The 16,448-nt window shown below is 40.7% G+C and overlaps 1 protein-coding gene across 1 annotated transcript in view; it reads right to left on the bottom strand.

Moving 5' to 3' along the window:
• The window catches only part of SRPX (sushi-repeat containing protein, X-linked), a gene marked incomplete at its 5' end in the record, with an annotated part of 20,268 nt that extends 12,325 nt beyond the window's left edge, over window positions 1-7,943 (bottom strand). The window contains 3 exons of the mRNA XM_010179896.1: window positions 772-948; window positions 1,569-1,760; window positions 7,884-7,943. Of these exons, the coding sequence (XP_010178198.1) occupies window positions 772-948; window positions 1,569-1,760; window positions 7,884-7,943 (429 nt within the window). The remainder of the gene's footprint in view (window positions 1-771; window positions 949-1,568; window positions 1,761-7,883) is intronic.
• Window positions 7,944-16,448: the final 8,505 nt, after the last annotated feature.

Here is a 16,448-nt window from a genome sequence, read left to right as displayed (position 1 = left end):
GCTTGCTGAACCTTTTATCAGAGACTTTCCAGAAACAGGAGGAGCAGCTGAGACTTCGCTATCTGCTGAAATCTTATTAGCAGGAAGGAAAGTTAAATCTCAGTATTTGTTTATCTCTCTTTTGATTTATGTACATAAAACCAATTATTCCAGCTGAGGTTCCAAGACTGCTGACTAAGTAAGGAAAATCGCTGGCCTAACTATTAGGAACCAAATTTAGCCTAGCTCACTGCAACCACGCTGGTAACTACAATCCATTCATATTCCCAGGATATATTTGGAGATTAGGATCTCAAGAAACAAAAGCAACAGGGGAGGTCAGACAAAGGGTTTAGTTTCAAATCTGTTTTATCATTAAGTTGCAGAGAGCAGGAAAGGCTCCAGCACAGAGAACATGCTAGAAGAGCAGCACAGTAATTACAGAGTACCAAGGAGTCACCCAGGAGATCAGGGAAAGCTGTTATAAGCATTTTAAAACACTGACCATTTACACCAGCCTCATCTTTATTAAACTGATAATGCTTGGAGCTGTTCGTGTGTAAGGAAGGCAGTCACTTGGGACTAAAAGCAGTAAGTGATTCAGAGTACACTGTACCCCTTGGAAAACTGTTCTCTGCTTCCCCCAAAGGGACAGTTGGTCCCCCACACCCCCACCCCAGAAATCAGATAAACAAGCATTTGGGAATTCATTTGGATGGCCCAGGTGTTGGCAAGTTCAGGGAGTCATCAATATGTAGGCTTTCAGGGACGCAGGCTGCTCATCCTACTTACCCACGCAGGATGCTGGCCGGCCACTCCAGACTTTGTTGTCCATGCACGTCACTATACGGTCCCCTTTCAGCTGGTATCCCGGTGAACAGTAGTACTCACACCTTGAGCCAAAGTAGGCACCATCTAAACACTTGAAGCCCCCATTGGTTGGCATGGACAGAGTGGGGCAGCGCTTTTCTGGAAGAGAAAACAAAGATTTCTGGAAAACTGTTATCCCCCTTTAGAATAATGGGAATGTGGGGTAGAACACAGAAACAAAGACACCGCTAGCAAATGACAAGTGGAAGAAAGTCATGTTCCACATGAGGCTTTTTGCACTGTTCTTATTAGCCGCATTTCAAATTTAACTTTACATACACAGTGGCCTAATGGGATATTTATATGAGAAAAAGATTACAAGCATTTATTCCTCTCTTCTCATAAAAATGTTTTTCTGCAAGAGCCCACTTAGACACCTGATACAAATTGTGTTCCGTTTACAAAATCCGAGATGGCCAATATCTTAGAGCAGCTTTATGGCTCTGTCACAAAATTATTCCCAGAAATCAAAATCCCACAGTCATAGAAAGTTCTCTGTCTTTGTCCTCTGCTAAGAGTATTTGTACCACTTACTTGTACCATATACTTATCATGCCATGTACCACCCTCAGCAACAAACCAATATACATATCTAAGTATACTGTCAATGTTTAAAATGCAAATAACAACCCCAAGATCACTGTTTCAAAGGCAAATAAAGTTTATTGCCTGCTGAATCTGGGGCCCAAGCTGCACACTCAGACTTCATAGCTACTTACGTTTGCACAACACTTTCCCAGACCAGCGTTTGCTTGACTGACAAATTAGCTGCTGAGGGCCATGCAGTTCGTAGCCTTTTTGACAGCGAATATCACATCTTGTTCCCAATACATTCTTGTAATATTCCCCTTGAGGTGTCCTGCAGTTTGCATAACCATGTTTCACTTTAATGGGTGAGCACCACGGTGTTTCTAGCACAGAGAATGAAAAAACCCACACATAGTACTTCGCAAAATGTAAAAGGTCAGACACAAATATAAAGTTACTTTCTTTATTCAAGGTCACACAGAAGAAATTGAAAAAAAAAAAAAGTCTTACTTAAAAAGCCACCAATCTCGGAAGTGGAGAAGTAACAGTATAGCAAGGTGCACTTAGTCTTATACATCAGAAGGTCAACTCTTCAAAGACTGGCAGCCCTTTTTTATTACAAACATGAATGAATGTAGCTATTAGACTGGGGAGGGTATACGTTTTTTGTCCATGGAATAAGTGTGCCACCATGTGGACAGTTTGATGACAACCAGACCTTTTTTTCTTCTCTTGTTTTTAAATGGATATATCTAACTTCTCTTTGGTAGCAGAAGTTTGCATTAAGAACACCCTTGGTCTAGCTGTAGTTGTAATCTTTACACTTAGCTCTCTCACTACCCCTTTAAAAAAAATCTTTCATAATAACTTGTGCAGTATTTGACATTGCCTTGGCTGAACTCTGTATAGTCCAAGCTCTCCCACAGTTAAAAATGACATGACTTACAGAAATAATCTCGTCAACATGTCAAGCCTGTCTGTGCACATCCTCCATGTGTCAGAACAACCATTCCAGGTTTCAGTATGGCTCCAGGTTTGCACCCAGGATTAAGCCTGAACTGGAGCTTGTGAAGTGTGCAAGACGAGCAGTTCTGCTGAAACACTCCAATACTCTTTATACTGCCAGCAAAATAGCTTTCTACCAGCAAATGGGCAAAATACCATTGCCATGATTACGTCTGAAGGCAAGCATCCAACCCAACAGACTAAGTGAAGAGCTTTCAAGGAAGATCTGATGTAATTCCTCCCTTTTTGGTAGTAATTTGTAGCTTCCAAGTGCAACTGTCAGATCCTTCAGAGGGTGTCGATGTTAATTCACAAGCATCCTATAAACTTAGCACATATTCAGAAAAGGGAACCCAAGCAGCAGAAATTTAAGTTTAGTTCTAAATCTTCTCAAAGATTTGGACTTCATGTGTGGTAAAAATGGCTGGAGGACTACCCTTCCCTACGATCATGGAAATGTAGCCTGAAGTACACAAACCACCTTCCAGTTGCTCCTGGATGCAGGACAGTGACATGGATGGATCTGCCAAGTCAGAGGAAAGACAGAATTTGGCTAAGACTCCACGGCTCCTACTGAACTCTTGGGAAAAAGGGAAACATATGTACATAAAACTGAACTTTCAATAACTGGTCAGGACTGCACTTTAAAATACTCAGGATGTGGGTACTGTTGTCTTGTGAGGATTTAACACCATGCTATCATACTGATGTGTGCAGTATCAAATAGAGACTTCCCAGGAAAAGCTTCAAAATCTTTGTTTAGCTTTGACAGCAGGGAGCACCAAGAAAGCCGTGCTCTTTCCGCAGCAGTCAGCTTCTCAGGAGGAGTTTCCTACACAAGGAGTGACTAAGCATGCCCCTGCTCAGCTCCAAGAATTGAAAAGGACATATCGAGAGGGAGGGAGGAAGGGAGGGACTGCAAGGCAAAAAGAAAAAGGTAACAGGTCCTGAATTCCTGAGTGACAATGTGTGACACGAGGGAGGTACATGATAAAACTTTCGAAGTCTGCAAGAAAGATGGAAAAAAACCTCAACCACAAAACACACAGAACTTTAGCTTTCGTCCTTACAAAGTCACAGGAGACATTAAAAATAATTTCTTGATAATTTTTGGCAGATGTTAACATCTAGCTCTTAATTCCTAGAGTTATATACTTTTTTCCTACACGATTTGGATCAGCTCCACACATAAACAAACAAAAATCAACACAGACTGTTAAATTTATCACACATGGGATGTTTACATTCAGTGTACGATGACTCTAGGACATATTTACACTTTCCCAATGGAAACTACATTTTGCTGTGCTGGTCCTGAATCAAGGCAAATAGCACCCGAGGACTAAAATCAGAGATTAATTGCCCAGCTTTTTACTAGACCAAGAGCACCTTCCTCTAGACAAGCCTGTTTCTGATGCCATGCCTATTTCTGTATTTCACCAATACGTGTGAAAAACCTTTACAAAGAAAGAAGTATAAATGGCATTATTCCCAGTGTCACCAAATATGCAGTAAGCATGGGAAACGAGCAGAGCAGGCAGACAGCACACGGCCGGTTAGAGGCAGAGTGTAGGTCAGCTTTTTGGCTCAGCCACACAATCACCCCATTTCTGGTCTTTCCACCTATGGTACTGTTTTCTAGAAGTACTGAATGTCAGGTACATCCTGCACTACTTACCTTACAATTATGAAAAAGTAGTTTGGCAGAGAGTGTTTTTGGGTTTGTTTTTTTTAGAACAGTTTCCTGTTCTTCGCCCTAATCTATATCCCATAGTTACCAAAAGACATTAAAAAAGGCCTCATCAACTGACTTGGGCCACTTTGCAGCTTCATCAGCTGCCTACCCCACTGCCACTGAGGCAGTCCAAAGCATCGCCTCCAACCACTCTCTGGGGGAAGCCATGCATGTTGGATTCACAGAGGCAGCCTCTGTCTCTCTCACCTCCTGGAGAAATCCTCCTCCCCCTGAGCTAACAACAGTTTTTCCATAATCTCCCCTTCAGCGGTCTCATCCTCAAAATTCCCAACTTTTCTGTCCCACTTGTTCTTCTCATGTCCTGAGACCCTAAACATTTATTTAAAATTTAAAAAACAAAACAAAACAAAACCACCTTTTCCCACTTGCTGTAGGATCTCTTGAACTACGGAGGAGGCCTCAGTTTTTCTGCAGAAGGGTTTGAACCTGAAATTAGTAGGAGAACACTGACTGAAGGGACACAAGATGAAGACTCAGGTGGGCTGGGCTTTTGCCCCAGCCAGCTAGGCAATCCTTCAGCAAATCAGTTCAAGATATTTATGCCTCAGGTTTTCCACATATATAAGGTGCAAATGCACATGGCTGATTTCTTTTGTAAAGGGTGTTAAGACAAATACACATTGCAAGATGGTCAAGATGCTAATAAAAAGGCAAAGCTGCTGTTTCAAGTATTGCAAATTGGGCGAGTTTTTCTGCAGATTTTTGTGGCTTTACAAACATGCTTGCCTTGAGTAAACAGCTGCTCATATATTTAAAAATAAAAGTGGCTAACAGCTAACAAATGCAGTTTAACGCACAAACAGAATACTGAAAAAAAAAGGCCTTCCTGTAGCATCACTGCAGCTTTGGTGGTCTAATGAAAGAAACAAAGCAAGGCTTCTAGGGAGGTGTAATACATCTTCTACTGGACCAAATGATACTGTCAGAAAGAAAAACAAAAGCAGACATGCTTTTGGATGCAGATAACTTGATGAGCTTAGGAGGAACATCTGTTTGATCTAAAACATTATTATGCTTACTCTAGAACTGAATGTGATTAGAAGAAAGTGGGTGAGTCAGGGTTTATAAGGGGTCAAATACCTGGGTTTAGACCAACTGGTATCACTGAAAAAACCCCCAGCTAACTTGAAAAGCTTATGTGCCTGAAAGCACATCAAATGATACAACAAAGTTTTAGATCAAAGTACGTTTTTTTTTAAGTGAAGGCACATATTGGTTTTCAAAGGCTAAGCAGCTAAATGGAGTATTTATGGAATATTAGGGCTGGATGGGGCCCCGAGAGGTCACACAGGCTGTTCCCTGCCTCAAGACAAGATCAGCTGTGTTTCTGAAGGCTTTGGGAATAAGAAAAGCTACAGGTTTCTCAGGCACCTCTTCTGAAGCTTCACCATCTGTACTGGGCTCTGTTCACCTAGCTGAAATTTAAGGTTTTAGGTACTAAGATCTATGTAGTATTTTTCTGTTTAACAGAAAGCTTGCACCATTCCTCAGTGACACAATAGCCTGCATTATCACTTAGTAGTAAAACACTTCAGAGACTGAATCCTGTGTTTGAAACCACTGGAAAACAGGCAGCAAGCAGAAATAGTTGAAGACACAACATTTTCTCTGCAGTGGGGGTTACAGTTTGATCACTACAGTGGATATTTGAGGAACCATACTAGGAACCAGGATCATCAGAGCAGTGGCACTAGAGCTGTGATGAACACAGGAACTGCTGTATTCAGGAAGCCCTTCCTCATCAAATACGCTCCGAGACAGCCATACCAAGTGGCATTTTCTAAAGCATCATTTCCGACAATGCCTCAGTCCTGATAAAACACCAGCAGCCTCAGCTGTGCATTTCCCTCACAAGCAGCATGCAAAGTGACAGGTTGTACTGCTGCTTGACGGCACATCAGCCAGCAGAGCTGAGGGTTCACCAGGGAGGAAGGGAAAAGCTCTTTAAAAATGCTGTGGGCACAGAAAGTCTCAGCGAGGTTTCTTTGGAAAGCCGAGCAAGTTGAAAAACATCCAGATGAAGACAAAAGGGTTTGGTAGGAGGTCGAATCCCACCCCCTCAGTAAACTGCTATGTTTTGTTTGCACATGCCAAATAGGATGAATCTGTGTGCTCACTTGCACGGTTTAGTGAGTACGTGTGCAAATAAAATCCAACGCTGTTTATGTGTGTTAACATCAGTTAAGCAAATTCAGGTAGTTATTTGATACTAGAAGTTTTATCTACCAAGCAATAGGGCATACCTAAAATGCTGGACTGTACATATAAGGAGAAGCTCTGAACATAGCTACTCTGCCCCTTTTCCCCTTGCTTTGTCTTTCTTCATCCTCTTCCCTGCAACACCAACTTAAATAAGTATGCTAATGAAGAGAGAGCCTTTTCTACTCCAGCACTTTATACTCTTAGATTCACATTGTCTGATCTTCAAGATTTGGCAGCAGTGCTTCCAAACTCGGGGCAGTTTTTAATATCTGTGTGAATGAGTCATTATGTATCACTTATCTTGGTGACATTTTGGCTGACATGAGTATAATCCATTTTGGAGCTCCACATAAAGGGAATTTATACAGAATCCACACTTTAACTACTTGCCTGCCCTGCCATGAATTGGCATTGATTAATCTTCATGATCTCTGGAATTCCTTTTTATGTGTCTGCAGAGGGTTACATGTTAAAAGGCAAAGAAAAATGAGTTTACCCAAATAGATCTTTAGATAAATATTTCTGCATGTGTTTGAAAGTAAAATTTTACACTGAAGTATTTTACTAGGAGGAACATACAACATTTATGAAAACAGCAACATAGCCATAGCGTCTGTGCTTTCCTCTTCGTTGTTCATGAATGTCTAAATTACTTTATGACTTACCTCTTACAAGGTCCATTGATTCTTTGCAGGGAATCAATAACATACAACAAGACACCAATGCCCAGTATTTTCAGGTAATCAAAATGATTACATTACAATTCTAGTATGTCCACAGATCAGTTTACTAAAAAGAAACACAGTTACCATTTGAAGTGACAAATTAAATGCTAAGTTTTGTTACTGTCTAGGCTTCTGAGGAATTTTGGCAGAGGAGAAAAGTATTGAGACAGAACCAGACTTTAAGAAAATGGACATAGTAAATGGAAGATTTACTGGTAGTGGCAAAAAACTTCTCAATCTTGCTGAATGGCAAATTCTTCCAGAATAGGAAAGAAAACCTGAATTTGCATTATAAACACGCCAGTGCATTCACTCATTCATCCAGCTACATAATTTGGTTTTGGGATGTACATGTTCATTCATTAAATACACTTCACTTGGCATTTCAGGTAGTAGGTTAACCTAAAATGCAAGCAATTTTATGGGAAAAAAAGTCATGAAAATCAAGTTCTCTTGCACGTACTTCTATACATTACCATCAGTAGGCCCAGATTTTAAGTCAGCTTACCATTGATGGTTTTGTTAGGATGTATGAAGAAGAAAGAGAAGCTCTTCCTAGATTTTAATGATTTAACAACCTGATCTTCCAAGAGCAAAGGCAGTGCAAGAGTTACTTACTCAGGTGCATAAGAGTGGTGATCAGTACTTGGTCTAATTTCCATTGTTAAAAAAAGTAGAAATTAAATCTTGATCTAAAAATCCATGAGAAAAACCATGGAGCTGGATCATCAAGATTTTATCATTCATGAAAAGAAAAAGAACATAGCTTTCTTTCAGCAGTCAGCTGATCCTCTTTAGCACATTAGCAAAGCATTCACCTTTATATCTATTGCGTGCATATACATCTTCGTCATCTTCAAGGGGTGAATATCCCGATCCTACAATACAAAATAGAGAAAAAAACTGCAGCAAGAAAGGAAATATAAATTAAAAATAAAAGAAAGCTTTGCAAAAAGACATGCAGGATTAGGATGCAATAGTCTATGCAATGCCATCAGCATGGGCTTCTCTGAAGCTCAGGTTCATAGCAGACCCACTTTATAGTGAATTTGGGATGGGCAAATTGATTTGATAACCAAGTGAAATAGAAAATCTCTCTCAAGGCTCTCAAAGCAACGTCGTGCAATGCCACATTGCACATGTCAACTCACTGCTCCTCTGTAATGGAAAACCCACCTACCATGAAGTTGATCTACTGAGCAGAGAGAACAGAGGAGGTACAGGTGAAGAGACACATCAAGTTTCACTATAAAGTGGTTCCAAAGTGTCAGTGGCTGTTAACAGCCATCCGGCCAAACAGCATAAGTAAAATGTGCATAACTTGAGAACTCTTTTACAACCTGTATGATCTTCATACCAAGAACAAAACATTGAGGTACATTACCTGCAAACACAAGTTACACTCAAATAAAAAACACAGTTTGGTATCAAGCAGACTTCTAGGGTTGTTCAAAATAAAGAGATAGTGTAGTTCTGTACTTTTAAAAACCTGTGCAACAAGTAAAAGCTTAAAATAAAGGTAAAAACTGCTTTATAGAAGCCAGAAACTATTTGGAGCACCACCTTTCAAGTAATTCATCAATGAAACATAGCAGTCAGCAAGAAAGCCTCCAAAATATCCTTAAGTGACATTTATTTAAAACCTGCAACTGCAGAGAATGAAGTCCAGTCTAAATTCTAAACAAGTCTCCAAGAAGAAGGGCTCATACAAATTTCCCCTCTGAAAAATCTTTCTAAAATCCTTGCACGCAATAGGCAGGTACTAAGGAGGCTCAGCACTATGCTACAGGAGCATCTCACACATATGACAGCTATGAGGATATTTCATCACCATTTGCTGAGGGCTGAGACCATAGTATTTAGAAGCTCCTCCTTAATGTTAGGCTAAATTAATAAATTCAGGCACCTGCAAAGCACACAAATTTTCTGCAGTAATCAAACCAAGAGATGTTAATGGCTAAGAAGATTTAACCTAAGAATAAAAGAGCTACCAAAACATCAGTCTCCCCAAAATTACTGTCAGCATCCGTCAACAGATTCCACTTCTTACAAAAAGAAACTAAACTGCCCAGAATCCAGTGAAACTTTACTTCTTACTCTACCAGCCTAAGGAAAACCTATGCAAGAAACCCAGCCCACATATCTGCAGCTGCTCCACAGGAGTACCTTTAGGTACTACATGGCATAGGGTCCATCTTCAGAAGGGCAGTGCCCTCTACAGCAGCAGCACTACTTGTGAGGGTTTGGACGGCCTGAAGAGGACACTCTTTGCATCTCCTGTGACCCCTCTCACCACGTCACCTTGCACATCGGGTGGTAGAACCCAGGACCCACAACCAGCCCACAGCCCTCAGCAGCATCTACCAGGAACCACCGAGAAGTGGGAGATGTGTGTGCTCCACATCAGACCAAAGTCTCACACTGATACTACAGCTGTGTGAACCACTGAGGCTCCTGCACGTGAAAAATCAAGAGGGCTGTGTTCACATCTACTATAAAAGTAGCAAAACCCCACAGTTCACCTTAGGTTCAATTCAAAGCTTGCTGTTGTCATCAGGAATCCTTTCACCAGTTTTCAGAAGGCTTCGAGCTGGGACCTTATGAAAGCAAACTTCCAAACTCCTCCCCTGAAATCGAGGGCTTTATATCGTGCAGGCTTCCTGTCACTTGGGAGCCACTTCTCTGCATTTTTAAAATTTTTGTTTTTGAGGTTGAATTTTTGATGACTGAACACTAACATCTGAAAAACTTCTCAACATAAAATGTTAAAACTTTGTTGCACTTGAAGTATGACTGTATAACATAAGCATCAAGCTGTGATTCCCCAAGGGCTTCATGGAAACCTTGATATGTAAATGACTACCTCCCTGAGCATCAATTATTCTGTCAGAAATTGGGATACTCTTAGCTAATTACTCAGTTTGAGGGTTATGAAACTGTTATGTCAGTGATTTCACTCTTAATTGTCCAAGTTTTACTGTGCAGTGACTTTAGCATTTAAATATTAGTAAACATTAGAGCTGTATGAACTCTTATGTATTTACCTTTCCTTAGATGAGAAATTATTAAATGTTTCTGAAAGTCTTCTAACAAAGATTGGCCTTAACGAGTTATCCATGGCTCTTGCCCTGAAACGAGGCTTGGTTCACAGAGTCTGACATCTCTGATTTCCAGCTCATTTGCTATCTCAAAATGAGAAGCAAGTTGGGTTTATTTCCTAACAAGCAATGTTTCATTACTGCTAATAACCACTACAGGCCTGACTGGACGAACCACCAGAGAGGTCATGCTACCCTGAGAGGGTCTCACTCCTGCTTTTCCCAGAGCCCAATGGCTGCCATCAGGCCTCAGCAGGGCTGGCAGAGCCTGCACAAGCTGGGGGCAGCAAGGGCAGTTTGGGCATCGCCCTCCTGCCCAGGGCCACACCACAAACAACTGACCTAACCCAGAGGGCTGTCCCTGGGCCACCACACTACTGCCCCTGGGCACTGCAGCACCACCTCACACAGAGGTGCTGGATTTTCTCCTATCTCTAAACTCCTTTGACCACACATTCCTGGATCTGGTACTCTCTCCTATCTCTCCCCATATTCATGACTCATGTTGCACTGACAGATCTGTCCTGACCATGTCAGGCACATAAAACCATGTTACACACCAGCCCATCACCAAAGCTGTCCCACTTCGGCAGATGGCGTCTGTCCTGGCAGCCATGAGGCCTGACTTGGCGCCTCATTCCCCACTGATGCCACCATGAGTGATTCTGAGTAAATCTCCATTTCATCTTCATTTTTTCAGCCACAAAACACAGTATTTCTGCTTCACAAACGTTCAAAATTAGCTACCAAGCCACGTAAGGACAAAGCATTGTTCTGCGTTTAAAGTGCTAAAATTACCACAGTACAAAAAACGTGTATTTGAGGAAGAATAAGAAGAACAAGCAGCTGCTTTATCAATGTCTCATGTCATGGTTCAGGGTAGAGCAGGTTCCTGCAAAAGCCAGCTGTGGATTTTGTTCTCGCAAATGACAAGCAAAACACACAAAATAACACTTTAATTTTAAGATTAATCTATTATGCGATTAATCTATGGCCTTAGACGATTCTGTTTTTGTTAGGAAAAAATATTTCTTCATTCACAAAATAATCATCACATTTTTATAACTGGGGCATGCATAGGAAAGCTTTCTCTTTACATAAATTTTATTAGGGCATAGAGTCTTAAGGAAATTACATGGAATCTAGTAGAAAACACGTAGTAGTATCTGTCACCAAGAACCCAACAGTCTGTGTCAAATGAATAATGCAGAGGCATGACTGCCAGACAGGGGAGGAGGAGCTACGACAGTAAGCCGGTAAACCTTCTGATGAAGTAAAAATCCTTGTACAAGAAGAATTCATTCTTAAGAGAATAGATGTACTTTTAGTGTTCAAACTGGCAAGCTAATGCAACACTCACACATGCAAGAGTTACCCATTTTCAAAAAGCCTAAATCAGACCACTTCAGGATCGGTTTTGCTAGTGTGTTGTGGTTGCCAAATCCACTCCAAGTGTCCCAGTGCCAGCCTGCAAGGCTCCACTTCACCAATTCTCATTCAGCAAAACACTTAAGTATCCCCTGAAGTGGTCTCACCAGCCTCAAGGAGACCTCTTGTTTAACCCTAAACCCACTCAAAACTGATTAGACATTTACGTTCAACCTCAAGCATCTAATGAAGTACCACAACCTACACCCAATGAAGGCAGCTATTCTCAGTTCTTCATGACGACTCCATTTCCACATTTACAGCCCAGCATTTACTCTCCTGGCCAGGGGCCTTGGTCTGCTGAAAAAGAAAGGGAGGGAAGCAGAGCATACAGCTGCATTCATGAATTAGCACAGATTACAATGGCACATTCACACATGCACAAAATACACGATATATAAATTAAATACACAGTCAAACATGTGTTGAGCAAGATACTTCCTATATTTCTAGGATCTGATCATCCTTCCTTTCATTGGTTTGTTAGTAAGCCTGCAAAAGCTTTGAGAGGAGAGTACTTAGATTGCTACACAAGAGCAACAACCAGTATGTCAGTGTTTGCTGAGCCAGAGAAGGTAGACAAATGTTAACCAGATTGCAGAGGAAGCTTTAAGAGGACTTCTGCTGTCCCTCAGTTTTGCTAAAAACTTGATTTTAAGTGCCTTAATCCTTTGTGCACCACAGATTCCTGAGGAGATAGAAAGACATTATTCCAGACAAGATCCCAAACTTCACCATGCTTGCCAGGCACACCATCAGGTCATGGCAGGCAAAACCTCGCTAATGTGCACATATCTTCCATAAAAAAATACTCTCGAGATTTTACATAGTATTGACCTTTAACTGGAAAACAATCTTTCCATTCTGCCTTACCGCCTCAAAGGTCTCCAGAACTGGAAGAGCTATCAATAATTGCTTAGTCATCTTGATCCTACAGACAACAAAAAATGCGACACCTTCTCTAACATAAAACCAGGCATTTTCTCACTGGATCACTTAATTCTGACAAGCAGCAGCAAGGTGATGTTTAAAATAATAATAAAATAGCACAAAAGAAAAATCAGTACCAGTAGAAGATTTAAAGGTTTCTTAAAAAAAAAAAAAGTTAAAAGGAAAAACAAAGCACCAGTAAGTGAGAAACACAATATTACAGCCTGCAACTGCGTAAGAGCTTTAGCAATTCTGTGTCTTCATCTGGGTTGCTGGGACAAAGGCAATGCTGGTGCTCCACTGTTAGATACCACCAATTATGTGAGTGCTTGTACATGGGCAAATTTAGGGTCATGCACACAGGACTCGTCTCCTCATTGCGAAGGTTCACCCATGCAGGTCTGCTGGCAGAATCAGGGCACACAAATATAATATCAAGGTAGGCACGGCACATGCAGGTGTGTACATGAACAACATTTAACGTGCTATTGTGTTATAAATCCTTTATAATTGAGAAAAAGAAGGAATGTGGGCTATAAGAGGCAGAACAGCTACCCAAATTTTTTTTTCCCATGACTGGCACAGGAATTTCTTAAGTCTTTTTGGAGTTGGATCAACCAAAAATAAGCTATAGACCGCAACAATATAGTTCATGAAACCAACTAGAAACATTTTACAGTTCACTGCCCTGAGACAAGACAAGTTCAAGCACTTAAACACAAGAGGCTACAGCACTTAACCTGCAGTAGTAAGGGCTTTTTTCTGAACAACAGTGCTCTCCTCCCAAGTTTAGCACCAGGCAGACTGAAGACTTTCATAGCTACTGTACTTAAGAGTTCTGCAGAATACATTAATAAATGCTCATGTTTTTTAAGCAATACTATTGTGTCAATTTACACCACTGAGTTTCTTAAGCCTTTTTTTTTTCCTTATGGTCTTTTTCTCAGGTTTTATAAGGATTACCTAAAATTGAGTTACAGCAAAAAACAATGTTCCAGTTTATACTCTACTCGAGCTTGAAGTCTTAAATATAGCATCAATTTACTTAAATATGTATTTCAGAAAGATCACTGCATTTTCAATTTTTTGAACATTGCTGGGAAATGAAGGAAAGAAAAAAACAACTCTAAAAATATAGCGATAATTTCCAATTTCAGCTGCACGGCAAATTTCATAGAATAACCAAAAGGAAAACAAAGTGAAAAAAAAAACAAACAAAAAACCAACCCAAAAATCAGTTGCAAGGACCCTGTGTGTTGCACACAGGGAAACATGAACTGAATGAGCCAAGATGGCATCTTCTCTGGTCTGCAGGCACTGGCTTCTCTTGACACTGGGAGGAAAGGAAAGGCTTGTTCCACATGCGATGTATCCTTCAAATGAGAGGACTGTGCTTGGGAATGCCTTCCATATCCAAAGAGCTGATCAGTTTAAGCATGTGTAAGAAGATGATGACCAGTTTCCACCAGTAAGTCTGGATTCAGTTCCTCCAATGTTTTGCCTCAGAGTTTTATATTCCACAGTACTTGAAGCCATATCAAATATACAAATTAAAACCCCCTTATCTTTACATGCAACAGATTGCAGAGCTTCTTGCAGTATGGCAGGGCTAGGACACACTAAGACCTCAGAAGTCTGAAAGATGTACATGAAGAGGCAGAAAAGACAACAAAAATGGTCACGACCTTCACATTAGAGGGCTTTATTGTGTGTGTAAAAATAGTCGCACTCTTTTTATGATGGTAGTAAAAATGGAAAGCCAGATTTTTCATCTCACTCCTTACTGATTGAGCATTATGCCCCAGTTCTGCAAAGCTCATGTTTAAATGCCATTGGCTTCAGTGGGATTTCAGTATTTGTTTAAAAGCTGCCTGCACACTCAGGTGTTTTGTTGCATCTGGTCTGTAAGGCTTAAAAACTAAATAAATGACAAATATAAAATTTATTTGGTTACAGAAATCAAAGCAGGACAAATATGTGGCCTCTTTCCTCAAAGGATGTTCCCACTGACGTCACCACTCTTCAGTCTCCTGCTTGACTCAATCAGTAATCCCGACTGCCTTTGCAATGCATGGGAAAGTGAGTTAAGGCATAGAAATCTGAGAAGTAGAGGAAATCAAGACAGCCATGGCATGTTCCTGAATCCAAACACAGCTCACTCATCCAGACCAAGTTAATAGTCCTATGTGCAGTTCAGCAACCCAGATGAATAACTTCCAGAGATGTCCAGAAATTTCCCTGCCTGTATTTACAGAAATACACATGTGGATAGCACAGATTTGAGCTTCCATGCACACCCGCATGTTGTGCTTCTATTCCTTGCAGGTGCAAGGTCTTTCAGGCACAGAAAGTAATCCCCTACCGAGAAGATCCCCTCAGGGCTACACAGAGATTAATTCACTGTGTCTCAGTATTGATTAAGAAGCAAACACCATGTTTTGAAGCACAGGTTTTAACTTGCTTCAAGAGAGATGCCTCATGCAAGATTCCATCAAAGAAGAGTGCTTTCAAAGTCATCCTAATCAAAGCACAAGCTTCAGAACTTGCAAGTTCAAAAGAGGTCAGAGATGTCTGAAGTTTGCCTGTCAGCAGTAGCTTATGCTTTGCGAAATACACCATCCAATTACACAGAAATTATGAATATGATCAGGAAAATGCAGGCACAAGTTCTTTTCCCAAAAGATAATCTCTTCCTTCTCCCCTTGCCATCTGTGACCCAATGTGACTATGAAGTAACGCTGCAGCTGACACCAAGCCACGAAGGCATTTCAAAACAGATTAATTACATATGTTGAGAAAACTATCGCTTTACATAGAAGTCGACTAACAAAACAGAACTCATTTCATGTGCTAGCAAATACTGTGTGACAAAGAAAACACTACTGGCATAAGCTGTCTCATTCATTTCAATGAAATCACATAGCCAGAAGTAGGCAGCCATGCCCATGCAGTTTACTCTTGCAAAAATCAGCAGTTGGATGGAAACTGCACAGGCACAGAAGTTAATGTTAGTCCACAGAAGTGCAATTCAACTCTGCTTCCTTTCACATACACATTTAGGTATCTTTGATACAGCAAATGCAAAGCAACACGCATTCCACCACTGATTTTAGTTTATTTTTCCCTCTCCAGGCTGGCAGTAAAAATGGAAGTTGTTCAAGTGGCTCTGACTCAACCCAGGCAGAAGCTCTATAACACAGCAGCAGTCAAGTGAAAAGCTGGCAAAGAGGCTACAAACACCTCTCCCAACACACGTGCAGTCCCATCCAGGAACCCTGGTACAGTCGCAGGCTGCTCCCAGCTATCTCACTCCATTGCAAGTGTATTTGTTTTTACTGTAATTATGTGTTAAGTGTTAGGATGAGCATTGTATTCAAACACTGCTTGCAGTATATACCTATAAAGAGATCAAAGGCCTTGGGTAATTGTTTTTTAAATACTATTCGCTTGAGGGTGTAAAAAAAGTCATATCCTTCATGAAAATTGCACCCTTATATTCAGTGAAAAAAAATTCATTTAAAGAAAATCTAGACAAAAAGGTGAAACATAAGGATGAAAGGCCTCTGCTATTGAAATAAAGTGTTGCTCTCTGTGGAAAAAAAAAGCAGCTCAACAGGCTAATATATATATATACTTGGCAGCTGACATTGGTACATCTTCAAGGGAAATATCAGTTGACTCCTGTGTGTTCCTTATTTGCCACATAGGTCACATTCCTTTAATTGCTAAACAGTACAACCCACCAGGTACCACAACGACTCATCAAGTAAATGGGCTATAGGGGTCAAGCTGGGAGCTCAGCTCAAAGGGAAAAATCAAAACCTTATGTACATGAACAGTGCTCTCATGAAATACTGACTTTCAGCATGCCCAGTGAGGGCTTTTTTTATTTATTTGGACACATTGCCAAATCAAACATTTAAATAA

This window comes from Mesitornis unicolor, unplaced genomic scaffold (genome assembly GCF_000695765.1).
Source record: "Mesitornis unicolor isolate BGI_N332 unplaced genomic scaffold, ASM69576v1 scaffold5422, whole genome shotgun sequence".
NCBI classification, from domain to species: Eukaryota; Metazoa; Chordata; class Aves; order Mesitornithiformes; family Mesitornithidae; genus Mesitornis; species Mesitornis unicolor.
This window is presented reverse-complemented; position numbering and strand designations above follow the sequence as displayed.